This window comes from Lissotriton helveticus, chromosome 12 (genome assembly GCF_964261635.1).
Source record: "Lissotriton helveticus chromosome 12, aLisHel1.1, whole genome shotgun sequence".
Classification (NCBI taxonomy): Eukaryota; Metazoa; Chordata; class Amphibia; order Caudata; family Salamandridae; genus Lissotriton; species Lissotriton helveticus.
Window position 1 is genome coordinate 692,482,375 of NC_136073.1, and position 25,609 is coordinate 692,507,983.

At 46.0% G+C, this 25,609-nt stretch overlaps 1 protein-coding gene across 2 annotated transcripts in view; it reads right to left on the bottom strand.

Annotated features, from left to right (window-relative positions):
- The window catches only part of HYDIN (HYDIN axonemal central pair apparatus protein), a 3,619,565-nt gene that overhangs the window by 411,643 nt on the left and 3,182,313 nt on the right, over window positions 1–25,609 (bottom strand). For both annotated transcript variants that reach the window (XM_078670948.1, XM_078670947.1), the window contains one exon: window positions 24,558–24,779. In XM_078670948.1, coding sequence (XP_078527074.1) covers window positions 24,558–24,779 — 222 coding nt within the window. The remainder of the gene's footprint in view (window positions 1–24,557; window positions 24,780–25,609) is intronic.

Here is a 25,609-nt window from a genome sequence, read left to right on the forward strand (position 1 = left end):
ACAGCAAGCTCAAATCCCAACCGCTGCAGACCAATGTGAGAAGTTGGCCTGATATATGATGCTCACTAGTTCTAGTGATCACCTTGTATCAGTCCAAACAACCCTTATGGTGATTGGTTGTAAGTCAACCTTATAGACCAGCTATCCTAATGGTAGCATGGACAAAGCAGTCTTAGGCTAAACCCTTTTGGCATGTGAAGCCAGCTGTTTTACCACAATATAACCCCTTGAATACCAGATGAAAGGACACCACACAGGTTGTTATGAAAATAAACAGTATATTTATTAATAACAAACACCTCTGAACTCTTTATGAGGTCAGACGGCTAAGCACATTTATTTTTTTATTTTATTTATTTTTATTTTTATTTATGCAGTTTTATATAGCGCGGACTTTACCCGAAGGTGTCAGAGCGCTTCACAAAAGGAACAGAAATGGAACATAATGAGAAACATTACAAAAGCATACGTTACGTTACATAAATAATAGTGACATTTGTGATCAAACAATATACATGAGGTATTAAAAATTGTGAGCAACCAAAAATACATGAGGTAGTAAAGATAATAATGACAATTGTGAGCAAACAGAATACATGAGGTAGTAAAAATTGTGAGCAACCAAAAATACATGAGGTAGTAAAGGTATAGTGACAGTTGTGAGCAAACAGAATACATGAGGTAGTGAAAGTTGTGAGCAGCCAAAAATACATGAGGTAGTAAAATGTGCACAGGAAGAAAAAAGTGACAAGTGTGCAGTTACAAGAGAGAACAAAGTATCATTTGAGGTATAATACTGCAAAAGGTGCTAGACACTCAGGCACACGAACAAGCGTTATGTAGGCAAGGTGGCACTTGTGCAAGTATCAAGGATAAAAACATGTGAGAGGTAGCAAACCGTGTGATACAAGGGCAAAGTGGTGTGTGCATGTTACACAAGGGCACCAAACACAGGTACATGGAAAAAACTCCAAAGAGGCAGACACTCCAACCCCAGGAATACCCTGGGAAGGCACTTCCATGGGCATGGAAAATAACAGTAGTGAGACGTCTTCCTCCAAATACCAAGAGGACGTGAAAAGTGTAAAGCACATGACAATCTCTTAGGAAAAATACGATAAGTTGCACGAAATTATAATGGTGCCCTAGGGGCACGACAAACCATATACTAAGTAAGTGGAATGTGAGAGTCGATAGAAGGAATGGAGCTGTCCAGAGGCTGTAGGATCGTTGGGACCACGCTACACTAACTCTAGGTAAGTAATAGGAGGCCCACGGAACGCGTGTGCAGAGTGTGAACTCACACGCGAGATGCGTAACAACGTCTATGGACAGTACAGTTCAAGTAAAAGGTAAGTATGGACAATCCTGACTAGTTAGGACTAAAACGACTGTGGAACTGGACACTAGGAGAGTCAATCTACCCTTTAGCACCAAAATGCTCTTGTTACCTCACCCACGGGCTGCGGGTGCATAGGTGCAAATTCGTGTCGGGTTCCGGCGTTGAAGTCTATGGAGCCTGGAGGAAAAGATGCTGCAGGCGACCAGGAGGAAGATGTCCGGTGTGATCCAAGGGCGGATCAGAGATGCTGAAGACCTGAAAGCAGAGGGGACAATGTTCACAGTCACTAGCCAGTGACTGGGGTGGAACCAGGAAGGAACCAGATGTCGTCGTCGCGATCAAGTGAAGAGTGGTCGCTTGACTCTGCAGCCACGTGGACCAGGATGCGTCTTCGACGACCAGGATGGAGGCACGAACTATTCCACGCAGGCTCTCGCTGTCGGCGGTGTCGGATCCGGAATTGGAGTTAACAGGCCTTGGCAAAGGCAACCCACGCGGTGAGTGGAAAAGGCGTCTGGTGCGGACTAGGAGAGTCCGGGGTGCCCCTCTTTTGGAAGGGAGCAAGGGCCAGTCTGGAGCAACCAGACCAGCAGTGAAGATTTCAAGGTTCGTCGTCTAGGAGGCCACTAGCCAGCCGGCAAGTGACCAGACAATGCGTCGAGCAGCAAACAAGCAGAAGGGCCCCACGCAGATCTCGTGGAAGCTGGAGGGCTGATCTTCAGTGCAGGAGCTGCTCGGGGCTGGGGCTTCTCAATCCCCAAAGCACTTGGTCGAGTTTACCTCGGGAGTCGTGCTGGAAGCGAAGTGCAGTTTCTTCCAAGATGGCGGGTCCCTCGTGTCTCGTCGCACCCACGGGTCTCAGCTTTGCTGCAGATGTGAGTTGAGGTCGGAGAGGTCTGGGAATCCGGGTCTCGTCGGGCTCTGAAGTCTGGATCCTCGAGGGAAGACGACAAAGTGAAGCCGCTGACGCTTGATGGTGCCTGCAGTTGCAGGGTGGACACTCCTTGCCCACAAGGGAGATTTCTTCAGTCTTCTGTGGAGCAGAGCGTCGAAGTCCAGAGTTTCTTCTTGTAGAGTAGTTCAGGATTAATCTAATTTGGAATGGGACCAGCTCCTACCTTTATTCTCCTAAAGGGGGCTGCACTACTGACTAGGTCCCTCCCCTGGGTGGGACCAGGAAGGGGGGTGGCTACACCCCCTATCCTTTGTCCGGTTTCGCACCAGAGCTGGGGCAGGATTGCCCCAGCAACTGGTTTGAACCGGTGTATGCACAGGGCACCTAGTGTGCCCCAGGCATGTCTCATTCCTTTCAGGCCTCCCTACCTCAATACATAAAATCCTGTCTGGGGTGGTGCTAGCACCTCCAAAGGCAGGAAACCCTTTGTCCAAGCCTCCCTCGCTGGAAGGACTCCCAGCAGCAGGAGGTCAGACTTGTGTCTGTGGTGGCAGCATCCATTTTGTGATGCCAAGGCTCGAATTAACTTTAACCGGTGTTCACAGTTACATACATGTCGTGCCCCTCTAGAAGGGTGGAATGCTACCCCCGTCGCCAGAATTGGCGAGGGGGTAGTATTCCAATTCGTATGACACCTTACTCGACATGTTTTGATAACGTTATACCAGAGTTGGCATTTAACCGCGAGGTTGATAATGCACTTAAGAGTATATGGTATAGCGTTATCATGGAACAGCTATTAGGACTTGGTTCCGCAAGCTGCAGACGGGCTCAGCTCATGCCAGAGCACCATCTCACATAATTCCAAGCACTCTGCCTTCAGGATTGATAAGGCCTGCCATAGCAGTGACTGATAGGAATATATGTGTCCATTTTAGGGTTAGATATAGGTATACTATATCTATAGCAAAGGATGATCACACCACCTTGCCCCAGCTGTCTTGCAGCCAGTTGTGTCCGTTTTTAGATGGCCAGCCAGGGGTGGCATAATACATGCTTCAGCCCCTGGTAGGCCCTGGGTACACCTATGCCCTGGATACCTAAGGAAGCAAAAAAGATTGGAGGTACCCCTGGTTTTATGCAACAGGGAGGGGGATTAAACAGTAGAAATATCAAGGAAACCCTGTCTCAGAAAACAACCAATCGCTGGTGTACAAACTACTAGGAGTGGTCTGGGTCAGGGGGGTCTATTATTCACCAATCTATAAGCTGTACGTGCCAATTAGTACCGTTACAACCTATTGGAATGAACTTGTGACCACACTCGAGTATACCAAACAAGAAAAGATTTGTGTCTTAAAAAATAATCAATAATGATTTATTTGCCTCCCAATGGGGTTACAATCTAACATGTTATCACAATATTAAAAATAATTAAAACACTCATAACTCTAGTTATACAGTCATATATAAAAAGTCAAAATTTAATCAAAAAAACAGTCGACGCAGCGTTTCGGTGCTTTTTTCTTTTTTCACACCTTCTTCAGGACTTTACAACATTTTGACTCCATTGTTTCTAAAAATAAATAAAAACATTTAAGTATTTCTCTTTTTTGCAAGTTCATCCCATTTGACCTAGTCATATTGCTATCTGTAGTTATACACCACTAGATATCCCCTTCACTATATCAGACCACCTTTTTTTTGAAAAAAGAACAAAAATTTAGTTCTCTTTACATAATCGCAACTTCGATCCTCTAATGATTGTATCTGATTTTTACATCACTGTTTTTAACATTAGGATGCTTTTTATAAATGAATTTATTTATTTATTAAAGATTTTTGGGGATATTTATCGTACCTGTGTTTTAATCAGAAGTGAAGCATTACGAAAAATTCCACATGAATTTGCCAGATACTCAGGTTTCTTGATATCCTTGAGCTGAATTAGTAATACATAATAAAAATTTGTTTAAATAATGAAACCCTAGAGATCGCAGTTTAGGCTAAATTGCTTAAACAGTTGTCCATATTACCTCTAGGTCTGATCAACTCTGTGTTGTATTTGCACGGAGGAGCCACCATCAATTAGGGCAGTACTTCATATGGTGTTTATTACAAAACCTGGAAATACATAGATAGCCATGCCTCAAAAGTCTTATCACGGATATTAGACAGTTCCTACTTTGTGTTAAGTAATCACCTATGTTTGTGGACTTAGTGGTTAGATCGCCCTCTTACTAACCTTTATCACGTTCTTGGCTGATTCAAAAGTGGGCATCGGCGGCAAGTAGATAGTGCGCGGCCTCACTGTCAGGATTTCTCTCGTCAGGGATCCAAGACTCTAGGGTATTTGTGTAAAAAAACATCCATTTATCAAATGGATTTGACTAGGAGTTACAGATCTACATTCGATCCTACAGTCTTGCTATTAAATCTTATTCTTAGTTATCCTCTTTATGTAGACATTACACATTTGTGTCTAAGATGTCAGCCATAAGTTTTCTTATGAGGGGAGCCACCCTCATGATATTATTACAAGGCTTGTTATGTTAGGCCACATACTACGTCTAAATTTTATGCTCGCGGTAACGCTTTGCATTCATACTTGCTCTTCTAAACATCATTTACAGGAGCAACCTGTTCAGGGCGCTTGGGGCTAGTTCTAAGCAACTGCATTCACACCCAGGTCTCACCTTGTATGTCGTAAGTGGCCTCCCTGCTCCTCCGTAGCGGCGTCTTCCTGGAGATTAGAAGAGTGGCGCCAGTATTTTGAAATGTCTCTTTTATATCCGGTCTCTCTGATTTGACCCGGAAGTGCTAGGATTATCCAAGAAAACCCGATTTATTTCGAGTTTTTAATAATTATAATCAAGTACAAGTGTACTTAGCATTCACAACGTTATAGTCTAAATATTATATCGGCCGTCACCCGACCGGCGATCGAAACTATATTTGAAAAAACGAACTTTTCGTGCTCCTCTTTGTTTAAATAATGAAACACCCTGTTATCACTTATACCAATATTTTTACTTGGATTAAAGGTTCTTAGGCGTATCATCACGTAGTGGCAACCTATTTAAACACTATTTAATAATATCGCCGTATTTTTGATGGCCGCCATCTTGGGACGGGTTAGAAAACCATTGCGCTTCGTTTAATCTAACGTCCCAACCGTCATACGAATGCAGAAAAGTCTATCTTTATTGTATATTTGCATCTAAATTATTGCAATCTCAATCGTCAGTTATCCTTCACATTTTACATCACCATATCTGTTTTAGCAATGACATTAGTATGTTTACATTCTTATCTCGATATTTGCTCGTTTAACATACTGATACATTGGCTACCGCATTATTCTGTATGTATTAGCTAGGCAACCGTTAATACAATATCATATTTAACAAAAACTGACATTACATGATACGCCAATGCAATGCAGGATCACATAACCAATGATAACAATGCGGGCTGCAGTATCTTTCTGTAAGAAGCCGTATTACTTAAACAAGCATTTTGTTGATCACAACTGACCAAACATTTCTGCATTTCTACATTGCATACATTGCTATTACATCTATTACACCTATGTCGCTATGAACTTTTATTGCTGTACACTCCGGGGACTGTGTGGCGTGTACCATTATCTCATGGGTGTTCTGTTTGTTATTATAAAACCAGTCTCTCCCATTCCTCCCTATGTTTAATCCAGTGCGGAAGGTATCAAAGAGGGACATATAGAACTGCTCTCTCTTCTTACGTTTATTGTCCGTACTCCCTCCCCTAGTACTCTGGGAGATGGCTTCTACCACGCACCACTTAAGATCCTCTATTTTGTGGTTGTGTGATGTCCAATGTTCCACAAGCGGGGCAGATTTTTTGTTGGTTCTAATGGCAGATTTATGCTCTGTTATTCTGGTTTTGATTTCTCTCGCAGTCTCCCCGATATATGCCTTATCACAGGGACATTTAATCATGTAGATCAAGTTTTTCGTTCTACAATTTACAAAGTTTTTCATTTTATGCTCTACATCGTTATATAATATTGATTTGCCTTTCATTAGCGATGTGCAGTTTGAACACATATTGCAAGTAAAATTCCCCACTGGCAGTGGTGCATTATTGATGGTATTAGTATCAGGGCGTGCTTTTTCTTTAGTTCTTCTTTGGTTCACACCTTTAAAGAAAAAGCACGCCCTGATACTAATACCATCAATAATGCACCACTGCCAGTGGGGAATTTTACTTGCAATATGTGTTCAAACTGCACATCGCTAATGAAAGGCAAATCAATATTATATAACGGTGTAGAGCATAAAATGAAAAACTTTGTAAATTGTAGAACGAAAAACTTGATCTACATGATTAAATGTCCCTGTGATAAGGCATATATCGGGGAGACTGCGAGAGAAATCAAAACCAGAATAACAGAGCATAAATCTGCCATTAGAACCAACAAAAAATCTGCCCCGCTTGTGGAACATTGGACATCACACAACCACAAAATAGAGGATCTTAAGTGGTGCGTGGTAGAAGCCATCTCCCAGAGTACTAGGGGAGGGAGTACGGACAATGTAAATGTAAATGTAAATGTAAATGTAGTATACTTGTAAAGCGCACAGCTGCCCCAGCAACGGGGCGTCCCGGCGCTGTATAACTCTGGGGAACCCGTCCTGGCTTTCCCTGTGGGATGGTCCCTTGCTGGGAGTCCCCAAGGTGGAGCCAGGCATCCCCGGAATTGGTGGGGCCGTTGTGGAGATTAGGCAAGCTAATGCCCAGAGTTGCCGAGTGGAACCCCTGATTAGAGTAAGCACGAAGCGAGAATTATCCAGTCCGCTGACCAAGGTCCACGACCCTGCCGCGTCGGGAATTGAACCCTGGTCCCAGGCTGACTTCTGCTCTCAGGCCTGCCGCCTCTAACCAGTGAGCCACACTACTCCACAATAAACGTAAGAAGAGAGAGCAGTTCTATATGTCCCTCTTTGATACCTTCCGCACTGGATTAAACAATAGGGAGGAATGGGAGAGACTGGTTTTATAATAACAAACAGAACACCCATGAGATAATGGTACACGCCACACAGTCCCCGGAGTGTACAGCAATAAAAGTTCATAGCGACATAGGTGTAATAGATGTAATAGCAATGTATGCAATGTAGAAATGCAGAAATGTTTGGTCAGTTGTGATCAACAAAATGCTTGTTTAAGTAATACGGCTTCTTACAGAAAGATACTGCAGCCCGCCTTGTTATCATTGGTTATGTGATCCTGCATTGCATTGGCGTATCATGTAATGTCAGTTTTTGTTAAATATGATATTGTATTAACGGTTGCCTAGCTAATACATACAGAATAATGCGGTAGCCAATGTATCAGTATGTTAAACGAGCAAATATCGAGATAAGAATGTAAACATACTAATGTCATTGCTAAAACAGATATGGTGATGTAAAATGTGAAGGATAACTGACGATTGAGATTGCAATAATTTAGATGCAAATATACAATAAAGATAGACTTTTCTGCATTCGTATGACGGTTGGGACGTTAGATTAAACGAAGCGCAATGGTTTTCTAACCCGTCCCAAGATGGCGGCCATCAAAAATACGGCGATATTATTAAATAGTGTTTAAATAGGTTGCCACTACGTGATGATACGCCTAAGAACCTTTAATCCAAGTAAAAATATTGGTATAAGTGATAACAGGGTGTTTCATTATTTAAACAAAGAGGAGCACGAAAAGTTCGTTTTTTCAAATATAGTTTCGATCGCCGGTCGGGTGACGGCCGATATAATATTTAGACTATAACGTTGTGAATGCTAAGTACACTTGTACTTGATTATAATTATTAAAAACTCGAAATAAATCGGGTTTTCTTGGATAATCCTAGCACTTCCGGGTCAAATCAGAGAGACCGGATATAAAAGAGACATTTCAAAATACTGGCGCCACTCTTCTAATCTCCAGGAAGACGCCGCTACGGAGGAGCAGGGAGGCCACTTACGACATACAAGGTGAGACCTGGGTGTGAATGCAGTTGCTTAGAACTAGCCCCAAGCGCCCTGAACAGGTTGCTCCTGTAAATCATGTTTAGAAGAGCAAGTATGAATGCAAAGCGTTACCGCGAGCATAACATTTAGACGTAGTATGTGGCCTAACATAACAAGCCTTGTAATAATATCATGAGGGTGGCTGCCCTCATAAGGAAACTTATGGCTGACATCTTAGACACAAATGTGTAATGTCTACATAAAGAGGATAACTAAGAATAAGATTTAATAGCAAGACTGTAGGATCGAATGTAGATCTGTAACTCCTAGTCAAATCCATTTGATAAATGGATGTTTTTTTACACAAATACCCTAGAGTCTTGGATCCCTGACGAGAGAAATCCTGACAGTGAGGCCGCGCACTATCTACTTGCCGCCGATGCCCACTTTTGAATCAGCCAAGAACGTGATAAAGGTTAGTAAGAGGGCGATCTAACCACTAAGTCCACAAACATAGGTGATTACTTAACACAAAGTAGGAACTGTCTAATATCCGTGATAAGACTTTTGAGGCATGGCTATCTATGTATTTCCAGGTTTTGTAATAAACACCATATGAAGTACTGCCCTAATTGATGGTGGCTCCTCCGTGCAAATACAACACAGAGTTGATCAGACCTAGAGGTAATATGGACAACTGTTTAAGCAATTTAGCCTAAACTGCGATCTCTAGGGTTTCATTATTTAAACAAATTTTTATTATTTATTACTAATTCAGCTCAAGGATATCAAGAAACCTGAGTATCTGGCAAATTCATGTGGAATTTTTCGTAATGCTTCACTTCTGATTAAAACACAGGTACGATAAATATCCCCAAAAATCTTTAATAAATAAATAAATTCATTTATAAAAAGCATCCTAATGTTAAAAACAGTGATGTAAAAATCAGATACAATCATTAGAGGATCGAAGTTGCGATTATGTAAAGAGAACTAAATTTTTGTTCTTTTTTCAAAAAAAAGGTGGTCTGATATAGTGAAGGGGATATCTAGTGGTGTATAACTACAGATAGCAATATGACTAGGTCAAATGGGATGAACTTGCAAAAAAGAGAAATACTTAAATGTTTTTATTTATTTTTAGAAACAATGGAGTCAAAATGTTGTAAAGTCCTGAAGAAGGTGTGAAAAAAGAAAAAAGCACCGAAACGCTGCGTCGACTGTTTTTTTTATTAAATTTTGACTTTTTATATATGACTGTATAACTAGAGTTATGAGTTTTTTAATTATTTTTAATATTGTGATAACATGTTAGATTGTAACCCCATTGGGAGGCAAATAAATCATTATTGATTATTTTTTAAGACACAAATCTTTTCTTGTTTGGTATACTCGAGTGTGGTCACAAGTTCATTCCAATAGGTTGTAACGGTACTAATTGGCACGTACAGCTTATAGATTGGTGAATAATAGACCCCCCTGACCCAGACCACTCCTAGTAGTTTGTACACCAGCGATTGGTTGTTTTCTGAGACAGGGTTTCCTTGATATTTCTACTGGATACCTAAGGTACACTGTACAGGGACTGATAAGGTCGCCCAGTACCAATTGGTAAATGCACCTAAAGTACATGGTTGTCAATTTAGAGAGAGAACAGCTAGGCTGTGGGTCTGATTAGCAGGCCCACAGCCAGGGAAAGTCGTAAACCAGTGAAGCAAAAAGCAAAAATCTGGGGTGACCATAGGATTGCAGACCCCACTCTCCTACAAAGTGTGTTTAGAATTGTGTTGCCTACTGCAACCCCTGTACCTATTGTGTTCACAAAGTTTATTGCCTTTCTGCAAAGTAATCATCTGAGACCTCTCATATTGAGAGTAGTATATTTTGATACCTGTTGGTTCTAGAACTAAAACATCTATATCTTTGATATAAAAACAATTGGCCTGGAGTTCAGTCTTTCAGTGTGTGAAACCTTTTGCTGACTGAGTGTGTACAACAAATGCTTTACACTGTCCTCTGGTACTGCCTTACTGCTCGACCAAGCTACCACTTTAGAGAGTAAGGTCACACCTGGCTTTAACCTCTGTTATACCTCTGGGGTTTGTGGACTCTATACACACTGTACCTTATTCTGGTCCAGTATATAGAGCCACTTTCTCACAACACCAACCTGTTGGACAACTCATTGACAAGTATTTACAACCCAGCGTCATCAAGATGAGGACATTTATTAAGGATACTACGGATTTCTTGAATAAACTAAAAACCATCAAATTTACATCAGAAGAACCTATGGTACTATGTACCATGGACGTGAAAGCCCTATATACCTCAATACCCCATCAGAAAGGCATAGAGGCCATAGAGCATGCTCTGTTATAAACAGATCTAGAAATGGATATGAAGGTGTTTCTAATGGAGCTACTTTATTTCACACTGTACCAAAGTTATTTCAAATGGAAAGAACAGTATTTTTTTACAGCAATCTGGAACTTCTATGGGCAATTCGGCAGCTCCAGCTTATGCGAACCTGTTTATGTCACGATATGAGGATGAGCACATTCTGACAAAAGAGCCGTGGATGACACAAGCCAAAATATTTTTAAGATACATAGACAACGTATTCCTAATATGGAATGGACCCAAGAAAACATTGATAGAAGCTATAGATAACTTAAACAAAGTGGATGACCGAATACAATTTACATCGGAGATTCAAGATTCGAAAATCACTTTTTTGGACGTTGAGATAACAAAAACGGACAAGGAATTCATCACAGGCAACTACCGGAAACCTACAGACCGCAATAACCTATTACACTATTACAGCTTCCACCAGGACAGTTTAAAAAATCACCTCCCATATTCACAAATGCTGCTAGTTAAGCGAATAGTTTAAAAGACCTCAACAGTTGAAAAAAGAATCAACGAAATGGCATCCACATTCATACAACGGGGGTACCCCAAGGAGGTTATAGAACAAGCCAAGAAGAGGTGCACCTTGAAAACTAGACAAGAACTGTTACAAAAAAGTTCCACAAAGGAGAACACTAGAGTAGTAGTGGTATCAAAATATTCCACAAAAAGCAAAGTGTATTGAAACATTATAAAGAGGCATTGGCAAATTTTAGCGCAAGAAAAGGACTTCAACAACATTTTTGAATCAGTACTCATTTTCGCCTACCAAAGAGCAAATAACTTGGGAGGAATCTTGAAATTGAACAAAACACAAGACACACAAACTTACAATGGAACAGTTCCGTGCCATAACTGCAGTAACGCACAAGTTACTACTTGTGTAACGATATATCTGTAAGAGACATTAGTTAGTGATAGATTCCTTACCTTAGAATATCCCAAGGCGTCAGACTGGATCCGGACATTTTTGCGTAGCAGTACCCTTGCGCGTCGGTAGGCGTCGTCTGCGGCTCCGCGTCCGTCGTCGGCGTCGTGGGCGACGTGATGATGTCGTCGGAGTACTTAGACGCCGCCTCCGCGTGCTGACGTCAGTTCTTAGACACAGCTTTTCCGCGCCAGAAACGCAGAGCCAAGTTAAAAACCAACACTGGTGCCATTGAAACTAGGGCCCTGAAAGGGATGACCTTAACCCTAGATATCGGTTCGCAGAACGGGGAGGATGGGTGGGTCGGTAAGGAATCTATCACTAACTAATGTCTCTTACAGATATATCGTTACACAAGTAGTAACTTGTGCATCTGAAAGAGACACGTTAGTGATAGATTCCTTACCTTAGAATAGATACCCCAGCAATACCAACCCCGGTGGTGGGTCTGCGAACCAATAATCACACCAGAAAGTCCTGGAGGACGGAACGGCCAAAGAAGCCATCCCTCAGGACTTGGCTGTCCAGGCAGTAGTGTCTCGCAAACGTGTGCAGCGAGGCCCACGTAGCCGCCTGACAAATGTCCTGCAAGGGCACTCCTCGGCCTAAGGCAGTTGTAGTTGCCGTGGCCCGAGTGGAATGAGCCCTCAGCCCAACAGGGGGTTCCTTCTTAGCCAAGGAGTAACACGCCTGGATGCACAAGATGATCCACGAAAGATGGTCCTTTTGTGCACCGCCCGCCCTTTCTTAGCGCCCACGTAACCAACAAAGAGTTGGTCATCCACCCGGAACTGGCGTGTGCGATCCAAGTAGAATGAAAGCGCACATTTTGGGTCCAGACGGTCGAGCCGCTCTTCCTCTTTAGAGGGATGCGGTGGCGGAAAAAAGGTGGGCAAGGTGATAGACTGCCCGATATGGAAGGCCGTGACAACCTTGGGCAGGAAAGATGGCATAGTACGCAACACAATTTTGGAAAAGGGGGGTGGTGATGGACAGAGTTTCTGAATGAATAGTACCCAACACAACCTTGTCCGGATGGACAGAAAGGAAATGGGGTGTACATGAAAGAGCCTGGAGCTCACTCACTCTCCTGGCAGGGGTGATGGCAACCAGGAAAGCAGTCTTCAGAGTAAGAAGGCGGAGAGGACAGTTGTGAAGTGGCTCAAAGGGAGCGCACATCAGAAACGTAAGAACAAGGTTCAAGTCCCACTGAGGCATCACAAACGGAACAGGAGGGAACATGTGTGTGATGCCTTCAGAAAACGAGTTACAATAGGGGACTTGAACAAAGAAGGTTGATCAGGCAGCCTTAGAAAGGCTGAAAGGGCAGAAAGGTAGCCCTTGATAGTGCCCAGAGCAGAGCCCTGCTGGGCAAGAGAAAGAAGGAAGAGAAGAACCTCAGAAAGAGGGGCAGGAAGAGGATCCACAGCCTTTGCTGTGCACCATGCCACAAATTTGTTCCACCTGCAGGCGTATACCGACTTTGCGGAGGGACGCCTGGCTGCCAGAATGACATTAAAGACTTCAGGAGGCAAGTCAAATGGCCTCAACTGTCGCCACGCATGTAAGTGGAGACTTGACAGGTTCGGGTGGAGGACCGTCTCCTGCTGCTGCGACAGAAGGTCCTCCTGAAGAGGCAGATGAACCGGGGGATCGACTGACATACTGACTAGCTCTGGATACCAGTACCTTCGTGCCCAGTCCGGAGCCACAAGGATGACTTGGGCCCGGTCGCGCTTGATCTTCTTCAGCACTCTGGGCAGAAGTGGTATAGGCGGAAAGGCGTACAATAGACCGCAACTCCACTCGCGACGAAAAGCGTCTCCGAGCGAGAGCTGCCTTGGAAATTCCAACGCGCAGAACTGATGACATTGCGCGTTCTCTTCGGTGGCGAATAGATCTAACCAAGGCTCTCCCCACTGCTGAAAGAGGCCTTGCGCCACGTCCAAGTTCAGACGCCATTCGTGATCCATCATGCACCGACGGCTGAGCTCGTCCGCCCTGGCGTTCAGAGAACCTGCCAGGTGTTGAACCACCAGGGTCACGCCCTGATGTTCCAGCCACTGCCAGAGGCGCAGAGCCTCCTGGCAAAGGGTCCACGACCCCACCCCGCCCTGTTTGTTGCAGTACCACATGGCGGTGGTGTTGTCCGTGAACACCTACACTACACTCCCCCGGACAGAGGGGAGGAATGTTTTCAGTGGTAGACGAATCGCCCGCAGCTCCAAAAGGTTGATATGGAGCCGGGACTCCGCCGGAGACCAGAGGCCTCTGATCTCCGCCTCTCCCATGTGGCCTCCCCAGCCCTGGAGGGACGCGTCCGTCACAACTACGTGCTCCGCTTGGGGAAGGGAGAGGGATCTGCCGCTGACCCAATCGCGGTCCGTGAGCCACCACTGCAGCTGTCTCGCAGTGCCCTCCGAGATCAGGACAAGGTCGGATAGGTTGCCCTGATGCTGGGCCCACTGAAACTTCAGGTCCCACTGCAGAGCCCGCATCCGCCACCGGGCGTGATGCACCAGAAGGATGCAGGAGGCCATCAGCCCCAGAAACCGCAGCGTCAACCTGACCGAGACCCGGGACAAAGGCTGAAAGAGTGGAATCAGAGCCTGAATGTCCCAAACCCGCTGTTCGTGAGGATAAACCCGAAACTGCGCTGAGTCTAGAACCGCTCCAATGAAGAGGAGTTTCTGATAGGGGCACAGGTGTGACTTCGGCACATTGATGGAAAACCCCAGCAGGTGTAGGAGGTCTGCGGTTGTCTGGAGGTGGCTGACAACTGTTTGGGGCGAGCCTGCCTTCAACAACCAGTCGTCGAGGTAGGGGAAGACTGAAACCCCTAACCTGCGCAGATGAGCTGCGACCACAGCCATCACCTTCGTGACACCCGTGGGGCGCTGGTAAGGCCGAAGGGGAGCACGGTAAACTGAAAGTGCTCGTGGCCTACCGTGAACCGCAGGTAACGCCGGTGGGCCTACAGGACGGGGATGTGGAAATAAGCGTCCTGCAAGTCCAACGCTACCATCCAGTCTCCTGGGTCCAGGGCAGCTAAGACCTGAGCCAGTGTCAGCATTTTCAACTTCTCCTTCCGGAGGAAGCCGTTGACGTTCCGTAGGTCCAAGATAGGGCGTAGGTCCCCTTTGCCCTTCTTGGGTACCAGAAAGTAGTGGGAGTAGCAACCACACCCTACTTCTGGACCAGGAACGCGCTCGATGCCCCCCTTGGCCAAGAGGGCCGTAACTTCCTCCTGCAGAAGTCGCAAATGATCCCCCGATACGCGGTGGTATTGCGGTGGCATGGCTGGAGGGGTCGCCTCGAAGGGGTGGGAGTAGCCCCTTCGGACAATTTGCAGCACCCACCTGTCCGACATGACAGTGCGCCAGTGGAAGAGGTGATGGCGAACCCTGCCCCCCACTGGCGTCACATGGGCCTGAAAGCACGGACTAGGAGGGTTTTGAGGCGGATGCTGAGGGGGAAGGTGTGGACTGACCGCCTCCACGGCGGTTTCCACAGCCGCCATCCACGTTGGATGGTAGTCTGCGGTGCATGGCTGGCAGCACAAGTGGGGGCGCCCCTTCCTTGGCCACGAAAGGAGCGAAAGGCATCCGTTTGCTGGCGCGGGTCGAGAGGCCAAAGGACCTGGGCGTAGCCCTGGAGTCCTTAAAGCTCAAGCACATGGTCTGCCTTGTCGCCAAAAAGGCGACAGCCATCAAACAACATGTCCATGAGAGTATTCTGGACATCAGCCGAGAAGTTGGCGGACCTTAACCAGGCATGGCGACGAATCGCCACCGTCGTTGCCACCGCTCTGCCCAGTGAGTCGGTGGTATCCAGCCCACACCGGATAGAATATCGTGCTGCATCCCGGCCTTCCACAAGGGCCTGGCCGAGTTTAGCCCGTACCTCCAACGGGCATTCTGGCAGCACTTCAGCGACCGTATCCCACAGAGAGTGGGTGTAGCGGCCCAAGAGGAATGCGGTGTTGGAAGACCGCAGTCCCAGACTCAGGGAGGAGAATACCTTTTTACCGTATTGCTCATACCTCTTGGATTCCCTGTCAGGCGGAGCCGACGGGAATGCGGACTGGGAATTGGAGGCCTGGATCACCAGGCTCTCAGGGGTGGGGTGGGTGGACAGGAAACAAGGGTCTCCCGGGGCCGGGCGGTGGCGTCTGGCCACGTTCCTATCTACAGGCGAACCTGTAGCGGGCTTGGACCAAGTGCCCAAAAGAACGTCGGTCAAGGCCTCATTAAATGGCAGCAGAGGCTCAGCCGAGCTTGACTGCGGTTTAAGGACTCAGTGAGGAAGTTAGTCCTCACGGCCGCGACGGGGATTTCAAGGCCCAAGGCCTTGGCCGCCCGCGTCAGCACCACACTGTAGGTTGCCCCCTCCTCCGTAGCCACGGTAGGAGGTGAGACAAAACCAGTGTCTGGCGAGGTGTCCAGACCACTGGCATCCCCAAGTCCACCTGTCCAGTCCTCCTGGGACTGACACTCCCGTGTCAGAGGGTCCTCAGACCCCTCCCAATTCTCCTCATCACCCATCTCCTGGTACTCAGGGGTGTCAAATGATGGGGCCGGTTCATTGAAGTAGAACTCTCCAAACGGCGTCGAGAGCGGCGCCCAGCTCAGGCGCCGGAACCGGATCGAGGGAGGCATCGGGGACGGCACCGCCCAAAGGCGCCGGCGGCGTCGGGGCCGAAGCACCCGACGGCGTCGGGCCGAAGCCCCCGACCCGCTAGGGCCCCCAGATGGGTCCGCTGGGCTCGAAGGCGCCGCTGAGTCCGTCGGAGGAGTGAGAGACCTCATGGCCATGAGGACACGTTCGATCTCCTCCGGCGTCGCGCCTGGCCCAGGGACCGAAGGGTATGAGGCCGGACGCGACGCCCGCGACTCCTACGGAGCCGCGTGGGAGGTGTCACCCGAACCCCCGGCCGCGTCGTGCGAGCGTCGGGGGGAGTCGGAAGAGCGATGACGTCTCTTCGACTTCTTGTGCTTACCTGACGACTTCGACCCTGAGGAGTGATGTCGACTCCCGGAGCTATTGTGGCTCCGCTCCCGCGACCGGTCCCTCGACCTCCGTCCGGACCGGGACCTTTCACGGCGTGGGCCGACTGCCGGAGCTCGAGCCGCTTGCGGGACTGCTCCCGCCTAGCTTTCTAAGTTAGGGCCCGGCAGTCGGAGCAGGTTTTGTCGTCATGATCGACGCCGAGACAGTGGAGACACTGACGGTGAGGGTCCGTGACCGACATCAGTCGGTCGCAATCCTCACAAGGCTTAAAACCTGGCATCCCTACCGGCACCATTCGGAGTCGAAGACTCGAAAGAATGATCAAAAAAGTTTTAGTCAAAAAATGACTATGGTACCACTTTTTCCAGATCTGCGCTGCTGGTGCGGAAAAAAGAAGAACTGACGTCAGCACGCGGAGGTGGCGTCTAAGTACGCCGACGACGTTATCACGGCGCCCACGACGCCGACGACGGACGCGGAGCCGCAGACGACGCCTACCGACGCGCAAGGGTACTGCTACGCAAAAATTTCCGGATCCAGTCTGATGCCTGGGGATATTCTAAGGTAAGGAATCCATCACTAACGTGTCTCTTTCCGATTGTAACAACATCCTAAGGGGAGCCACAATTACACACCCTAGCAAGGGGCATAACATCAAATTGAGGGTAACGGCTACATGCGACACCAAAAACGTGATTTATCTACTGAAATGCTCATGTGGACAGGGCTATGCGGGGAAAACAGAACGAAAGATAAAGACCAGAATGAATGAACATAAATCGAATATTCGTATAAAGTCTCGAAATCGACTATTGCATGCCATTTCAAAGAGAAAGCCCACAACGTTAGTCAACTCCGATTCACAATCTTGGAGATTGTCCCTAAAGTAGACGGAAAAGACAATAACCAACTACTACTACAAATAGAGAACTATTGGAGATACACTCTCGAGACTTTGAAACCCTTTGGAATGAACAACAGAGTAGAATTTAGTTGTTATTTATAAAGTCACGTCTCTGTACATTTACTTCCTTTTTGATAACCATCTATTCAGTTAGTTTTGTTTAATTTTGACCAGTCCGATATATGTGAGATCAAGAGTAGGTGGTATACATGAACACTAGTTATACACATGGACAACAGATGAGGCTCATCTTAACGGTTAGTTCTTATTCAGTTTTACCGATTCGGGTTTTCCCCTTTTAATTTATTTTCCGTTTGCAACATCCCAAACACATGCACGCTCTAGTCACCTGTACCGCAAACAGGAGCCCCAGGGTACATCCCGACACTTCAAGATGGCCTCTGCAACACGGCCCCAATATTCCGTTTACTCTATCCATGATGTAAACATGGGTTACTACCGCATTTAAATGCCCGCGGGGGATACATTTGACTTATCCACATCGCAAGGATTTTCCAAGCTTGCACCCGGCTGCAGGAAGACCACGTAGAGGGTATCGGCATATATACTTACTACTGACACAAGTAAGTGGATGGGGCGAACGGTAATGGCATGAGCTAGCGACCTGGCCGTATTTAATCTAAGCAGCCCGCTAAGGTACCGACACTAATCGTGAGCATTAAGTATGCATTGAGCCAACTATAACGTGGATGGCGTGAGCCCGGCACTATCAACAATCGGTTGACCTACGAGCACCACGAACGCGCTTTAATAAATACGCGGTCACTTTATTCATTCCCTATTAATCCTTTTATCATTGGCTCGAACTCAGCATCCCCAGAGACCATATCAGATTTTGAATACACCAGCGCTACCTCTGACTCTAGATAGATTTTCACGGTAGTCCCCGACACACCGTTATCGTCCACAAACCCTTATTGAATGTTGCCACAGAGCACTGACTTTAAAGCAGGCACTTACCAATGTAATTACACCATAGGCACTTATTTGTTATTTCATGTCCATGTATTTTCATTTGAGGTGTACCTCGTGTACTAAAGGTTAACTTTGTTCTTTAGATACATTCCCTGATGAAGGCTTGAGTATAAGCCGAAATGCATTGGAATGGAGTATTTGTGAAAGTCTAAGAATTAGAACAAATATAAATAAATGCAACAGCATGAACAAAAGCATTGGATTGGATCTTGAATTAATTTGAAACAATATTATTAATGTAAGAAGAATTGAAGAAACCCTATTGCAGGGACATTGGCTGTGACCAGGGGACGTCCCCCAATAAAGGGGTACGCTGTTCTATATCCTGGAAGACACCAGCTGACACTTGGGATGGTTCAGCAGCAACCCATGACTCCGGAAGGCCGAACACACCACCTATAGATCGACCAGCAGTCAGTCCCGAGAGGGAGCATGGTTTAGCCAATCATCGAGATACAGGTATAGGAGTATACCCGGAAGATGTTATGAAGCCACCAACTGAGTCACAACTTTTTTTAAAAACCTTGGGCAGATCGAAGGCCAAAGGGCAGGACACGAAAGTGAAAGTGACTTCTGTGAATGCAGAATCTCAGGAACCGGCAACAGTGAGGATTGATCAGAATATGACAGTGGGCGTCCTATAGATCCAGTGTGCACATGAAATGATCCCTGAGAACCAACAGGATCACTCACTGCAGAGTCTCCATCTTGAAGGGCAGGCGGACAATAAACTTGATCAGAGCCTTCAAGTCCAACACCAGACAGAATCCCCCTGACACCTTGGCCACTAGGAAGAGTATAGAGAAAAAGCCCAGTCCTCCCTCCAGAGGAGGGACCTCCTGAATCGCCCCCTTCCACAGAAGCAAGCCAATTCCAAGAGACAATGCAGGCTGCTTCATCTAACTGGATAGCCACGGAGTCAGTTGAACTCTGGAATCCGGAGGAGGAACAGTGAACTCAATGCGGTACCCCTTGTGCACAATGTCCAGCACCCACGCTTCTGAAGAAGATCTCTCACAGGCCAGAAGAAAGTGCTGAATCTGACCTTTGACCAACAATCCCGGCTTGTTCATGATACAGTTAGGAGCGTAGTTTAAACTAGGGAGACTTGGCTTTTCTATCTCGCCCTCGGCCCGTAGAAAGCCTTCCCTGTTCCCTAGAAAACAGCCTCCGAGATAGCAGATGAAAGGGTGATTTAGGCTTCAAAGCCTGTTTATAAGAAGAGGACTGCTTCAAGGAAGTGGAATGCTTTTTCTCCTTAAAAATGTGTGTAACTTGCCTAACAATTTGTCACCAATCATCATAATCCCCTTGAAAGGTAGATGCAGGGCCGAACTCTTCTGAGCGGAATCAGTTTTCCAATCTTTAAACACCAGATTGCAGCGAGCCGCCACACAAGCACCACCAGAAAGAGCCAAGGACTGCACCACATCAAAAAACACAATGGAAAGAACTCAAACTTGCGCTCAATGTGTTTAAACAGTCCACAACAGTCATGTGTAATATCCAGAGACCAATACAGAGCCCTGACATCAGTAATTAGGGACTGGGCAACATATGTCCCATGAATGCCAGCGCGCATGGCCAGATAGGATCCTGAGTATACTTTTATGAGGGCGGCATATACCTTTTTATTGACTGAATCCTTAATAACAGCCTCCTTGGTCAATGATGTCCACCCCACCAGACAAATCAACAAATTAATCAATGGGAATAGAGTATGGCAACACCTTGGACATATCCTGAAGAGGGTACATATTTGCCATGAACAGAGGTAGCAAGATCCGATGCGGGTCATCCCACTCCCTCTTTAACACCTTGTGGATGTGAGGATGAACAGGGAAATCCACTGAGGCTGTACTCTGGAACTGGCGAAATAGAAAACCCCCAGAAGTGCTCAGAACTTCCTTCTCAGAAAATCCCATATTGGGCTTAACATGCTTCAACAAGTCAGGCAACATGCCCATTTAAAAAAAATTCCCTTTGTGCTCCTCCACCCCCAGACTCTCCTCATTCGAACTCGAGAAATTTGAGGGCTGAAGCTATATATTGTCTTTGGGCCTGCCCCCACCGCCCATCTCCTGCAAAATCTCCCAGATCAGGCATTGAAGTCTGGCATCCACAGCCTCCCTGTGGCACTTTGGTCAAGGCTGGGAAGGAGAAGAAGACTAAACAAAGGAGGAGGAGGAAGAAGAAGTCTCAACATGCTTCCACTTCCTAGCATGCTTCCCCTTTGTAGGAGCAGCACTGATAGCAATAGGAGGCTCCCTGAAGAGACGCTAACCAAGATCAAACTGAGGCAGCCAAACCACAGGTAAGGCACAGCACATCGAGCCCCCCACTCAAGCAGGAGTAGCTCATGTTCACCACAGCACAAGGTAAACACCACATTTGCAAAACACGCAGGCACACCAACAACCACTATGCAGTACTTTCCACAGGACCGGCCTAATGTAGGTGACTTGTTCACCAATTCTACCATCGTCAACCTCCGATCAAGCCAGGTGCGACGTGCCTGTCTCCCGCCATTCGGCTTCACCACCTGTCACACCGGAAGACAGGCAACGTTACCCCAGAAGGGCTCTCACAAGCCCGGGTCAACCAGTAAGTCAGCTGCTTGCATTGAAGACATACCTCCCTTCATGCCCAGTCATCAGAGAGGTGCTTAGCCTGCATCAAGACATCAGAAGCAACAGAAAGAAAACCAGGCGGAAAGCAAAAATACTTTGCAAGTCTCTCTCTAAGGCCGGCAGAGAGGGAGACCAGACTACCAGCCATGTCCAGCTGTATAGACGACCTCTTTATGGCAGGAATCACAGCCATGCCAGAGCCTCCTGACTCGACCCAATCTGTTAGTAGACAGAAAAAAAGGAAAAAAGGGAATGCTGGCTAAATACACCTATGTACTCCCGGTGAGAGGGGGTGGGATAGAGTTCCAGCATTCCTTCGGTTTTTTTTTCTGTCTGTGAGATAAGATTATATTACTTTGTTATGAATGGGACGAGGACTGGAGGGACCTGGGGGTAATGACAGATGAAAGGGACCTAGACCATTTAAAGGCACATGGTCTGGTGGGAGAGTGCAGAAGGAGAAGCAAATTAGAAAATATTAGGCAAAGTATTCAGTACAAAAATACACAAAGTACAGAGGATTGAGAGGATAACACCCTCTTCGACCTCCCGCTCAACAGTTTAAACCTCACAAAAAGAAGAGGGATTAAAAAGCTACGTGGAGATAGATAAGTGTGTGGGAATGCACCAATTTTGTAAAACTGCCATCACACACAGCAAGCTGTGTCATGCTTCATCATAGGACTGCTAACACACCTCCGCGCCAGCCAAATGCTGGAGGTGGAGCAATAGGGAGGGGAAAACAATAAAACACAACACGGCGGAATAGGAGAGACAAAATACATCTGCTAACCGCTGACCTTGAAAGCAAGAGTGCGTATAGGCAGCTGTTCTCACTCCCCCGCCATTTCTGGTTTACGAATTTAATAAACTCGGTTCCTCTCCAAAGGCGAGGAGCTCCACTTAAGGTGATTTCCCCTTGTTCCTCTAAGTTCTGAGGGGGGAGGTGTTGCACCTAGGGATTACAGTGGTGAGAGGCCTGAGGAAAGGCGGGGTATTAGTTTTTGCTGGCTGAAACATGTCGACATTTATGCAGAGTGGGGGGGTTGGAATCTCATTATAAGCTCTCCAACCAACCATCCACGTTCTTTGTTTTAATTCTGGACGGGGTACCTAATATTAAAATTGTGATAATGACTCCCTGTTACTAGTTTTAAATCACTTGTCATCACTTATTGTGCACCATTATCTCACCTGTGATTCCACGTTCAAATTTTTTGTGTTATATTGTTTTCCCCTCTCTATTGCTCCACCTCCAACGTTTGGCTGGCGCCGAACATGTGATGTTTCTTACACATAACACAGCTCAGGGAGCAGAGTACTCCTTGTGTCCGTGTGTGGCCCGCCGGTCGCCATTTCAAATCGCGGTCAAGTCGACGACATACGTATTATGCATTCATTCATTTCTTTCGGCTAAAACATGATAAATCAAGTAACTAAAATATTTGAATATACAGGATTAACCAGATACTTCCTAGACAAGAATAAAATAAAATGTTTCAATTTCTAAAACTGTTTATTGACCCGTAAAAAAGAATCTTCACCTGCTCTTTGATGTCAGAACCCTGGCTTATCTGCACCATCTCCGTTTCTAAAATACTAAACAAAAGTGTATAAAAATGATAACGCAACAGCTAAACGGTTGTTGACAAACGGTTGCTCATTAATCCTCATGCCCTCCGTATGAAATGTGCTGTGTATTATTGGATTAACAGGTTGAGTGAAACTCTACACTGTAGGACAATCCTATGCACACCTCTTCTAACAAACCAATTCCGAGATGGTTCAGCCACTGACCCTTAGATTATGGCAGCAGGAGTCAATGAGGTCCTCCTTGTTCACAGCCAGGCAATGCTCTGCGGCAGTTATGAGAGTCCCTTACAAGCACCGCCCCAGACAGAACATGTGTGACATGTATAACGTCCTATTAGTGTTAGCCAGGTTTGCACAATCCAAATACTGCTCCTGCACTCCAAAGCAGCTGCGCGATGCAAAATTATGCCCATACCCCACAGAATGCGATGAGGGGTCCCTAAGCATCCCATATCTCACAGATGTCCATTGGCCACGGGCTGAATGGGGGTCCCTGAAGGGGTGGTTGGGCCCCCATTCGCCACAGGGCTTGCGTTATCCCCTGCTTCAAATGTTCTACATTGAAGAAAGGAGGCCTCCAAAGTGTCGCAAGAAGCTCATTACGGTGGTCTATTGGCTTCAATCCCAGTACAGATGATTGATTGATTCAACACCCAGTTTTGTAATGTTTTCCAGCTCCAATCATAATTCAGTCCTTCCTAGCCCCAGCAAGGTCGACTTTAAATGATTTCAAATTTTGTTTGTTTAATATTAATTTATGTATCATGTTTGATGTAACATGATTTGCTGAGAACACTGTAGATATTACATATCATTAGCGTTAGTCTCGTTTTATTTCTTTGCTTATGCATAATGCAAGCAATTCCATATTGTTATGGAGAGAGGCTGAAATGGAACTGGTAGAAGTGAACTGCAGTAGCCTTTGGCGGTCCCGCCCTGCCTTTCCAAACTTACATGAGAGGAATGATACTTGCACAGAGTGAACCGGGGGGTTTCATGGATGAACTCAGTAGCGAGCAGGGATTTTCAGCGTAGATGCATTCCTCTATCTTCTGTGCCCTGTGCCTCGGGGGAGAGGGAGGGGCTGCTTTGGTTTGACGAGTAATTAAATAATTCTTCTAACTTTGATTGCTATTCAATTCTATTTAAGTATTCAACAAGTCATAACTGCCAGATCTCGGCTCTGACCATAGTTACTGATGGTATTACAGGAACCAATCACCCTCCAACAGTGAGAGGAATGAATGACTTCTCATTAGCACTTAACTCTGACCTTTCCATTGAACAGCGACATCTTACGGGTTTTAAACATATTTTGGGGGCCCCTATTCGGAACAGCTTTGAATTTATAATCCAGGTACAGCATTTTCGTGCCCTCTATGGCCTGGTCACTGACAGTGCACAGGCACACTTATCCAAATTCTAAATGTGTTTACATCTAATATTCAGGAATAGTGATGTTTACAACATTGTAACACAGCAGCTCAGTATTATTACTGCAAATAATGACCTAAAAGAAACTTTGTTAATGGATGTTGCATGAAACACAAAAACAACATTTCTCTGCACACTGTCTGCAGGAGACTCTCACACATAACCCACACTACAAGTAAATGAAATGAAAAAGGTATTTAAAACAATCTGTTTAAGAATTATTCAAGGTCATCAGGGCAGGACTCTGCAGAACAGAGCAGGCTCTATCAGGGCCCCTCTGAAAGGCTGAGCCACTTTGCCCATGCCTTAAAGCGTCTCTGCCACCTAAGTGCCAGCCCTCACACACACGGTCTACACATAATGCATTATCAGTGCAGAGGTGGAGTGTCCCAGCCTCATGGTGGAATGCAGTACCTTTATCAGAAGCTTGGAATCCCTCAGTGTGCACCTTCTGGTGGGGTTGAAGGTGAGGGTTGAGATTGTACGCTGCCCACTCTCCACACTGCCAGTCTCGGGAGCCATCTCCAGAAATGGAAGCAGCGATTTGGGGGCTGAGATCTCACAAGTGAAACTGAAGGTGAATTTCCCATTGTTTATGATGTGCAACTGTCGTCTAACCAGCTCATTAATTTCCACCTATATAGAGGTAATGAAGCAAAGGGAGAACATGTTACACAGCCATCTACGCAGACAGTGTGAAGAAGGTCTGTAAAGGAGCATAATACATTGAGAAAGTAAACGAGTCATCAATCTTTGCTCTGATCACAATAACAAATGTATTCTTCACATTTTTGAAATGTTAGCAAAAAAGCTGAAAGCTCACTAACTTTACCAACTTTTAAGTCTAAATTTTGATTCTGCCACGGCACTCACTATAGGTCTGTGTTTTGAGTTACTTCCTTATAATAGAGCAAACTGAAATGCTACAAAGTATGATTTAAGGTTTTAGGCAAAAAAGTCGATTCTCAACTGCCCTGAAACTTACTTGTTGTTCGACACAAGTCTCAGAGCCTGATTTAGATCTTGGCGGAGGGGAATTCTCCGTCACAAACATGACAGCTATCCCGTCCGCTGTATTACGATCCCATTCTGTCCAATGGAGATCATAATACAACGGACGGGATAGCTGTCACTTTTGTGATGGAGTATTCCATCCGCCGAGATCTAAATAAGGCCCTAAGATGTGGTAGTCATTTTGAAGTCTAAGCGCAGTTGTCCGGTTTGCTAAAGTCATCTTTGGGACATTCAGAAAGCTTCCCTGGGAATGCATTCTGCCTGTTGCATATCATTGGTTTTGTGGTTTGTAACTCACATTTTAAGCTTTTATATTTGCTGGTTTTATTTGTTTTAAGGAGGCTGTCCAGCTTGTGTTTGTCCCTCCCAAGGAGCAAAGCCTTCTCACACTACCTCTCCTTGTATTCTTCCAAGAGTGCTCCTTCTGTAACAGGCTGTAAAGCTCGTTCTTA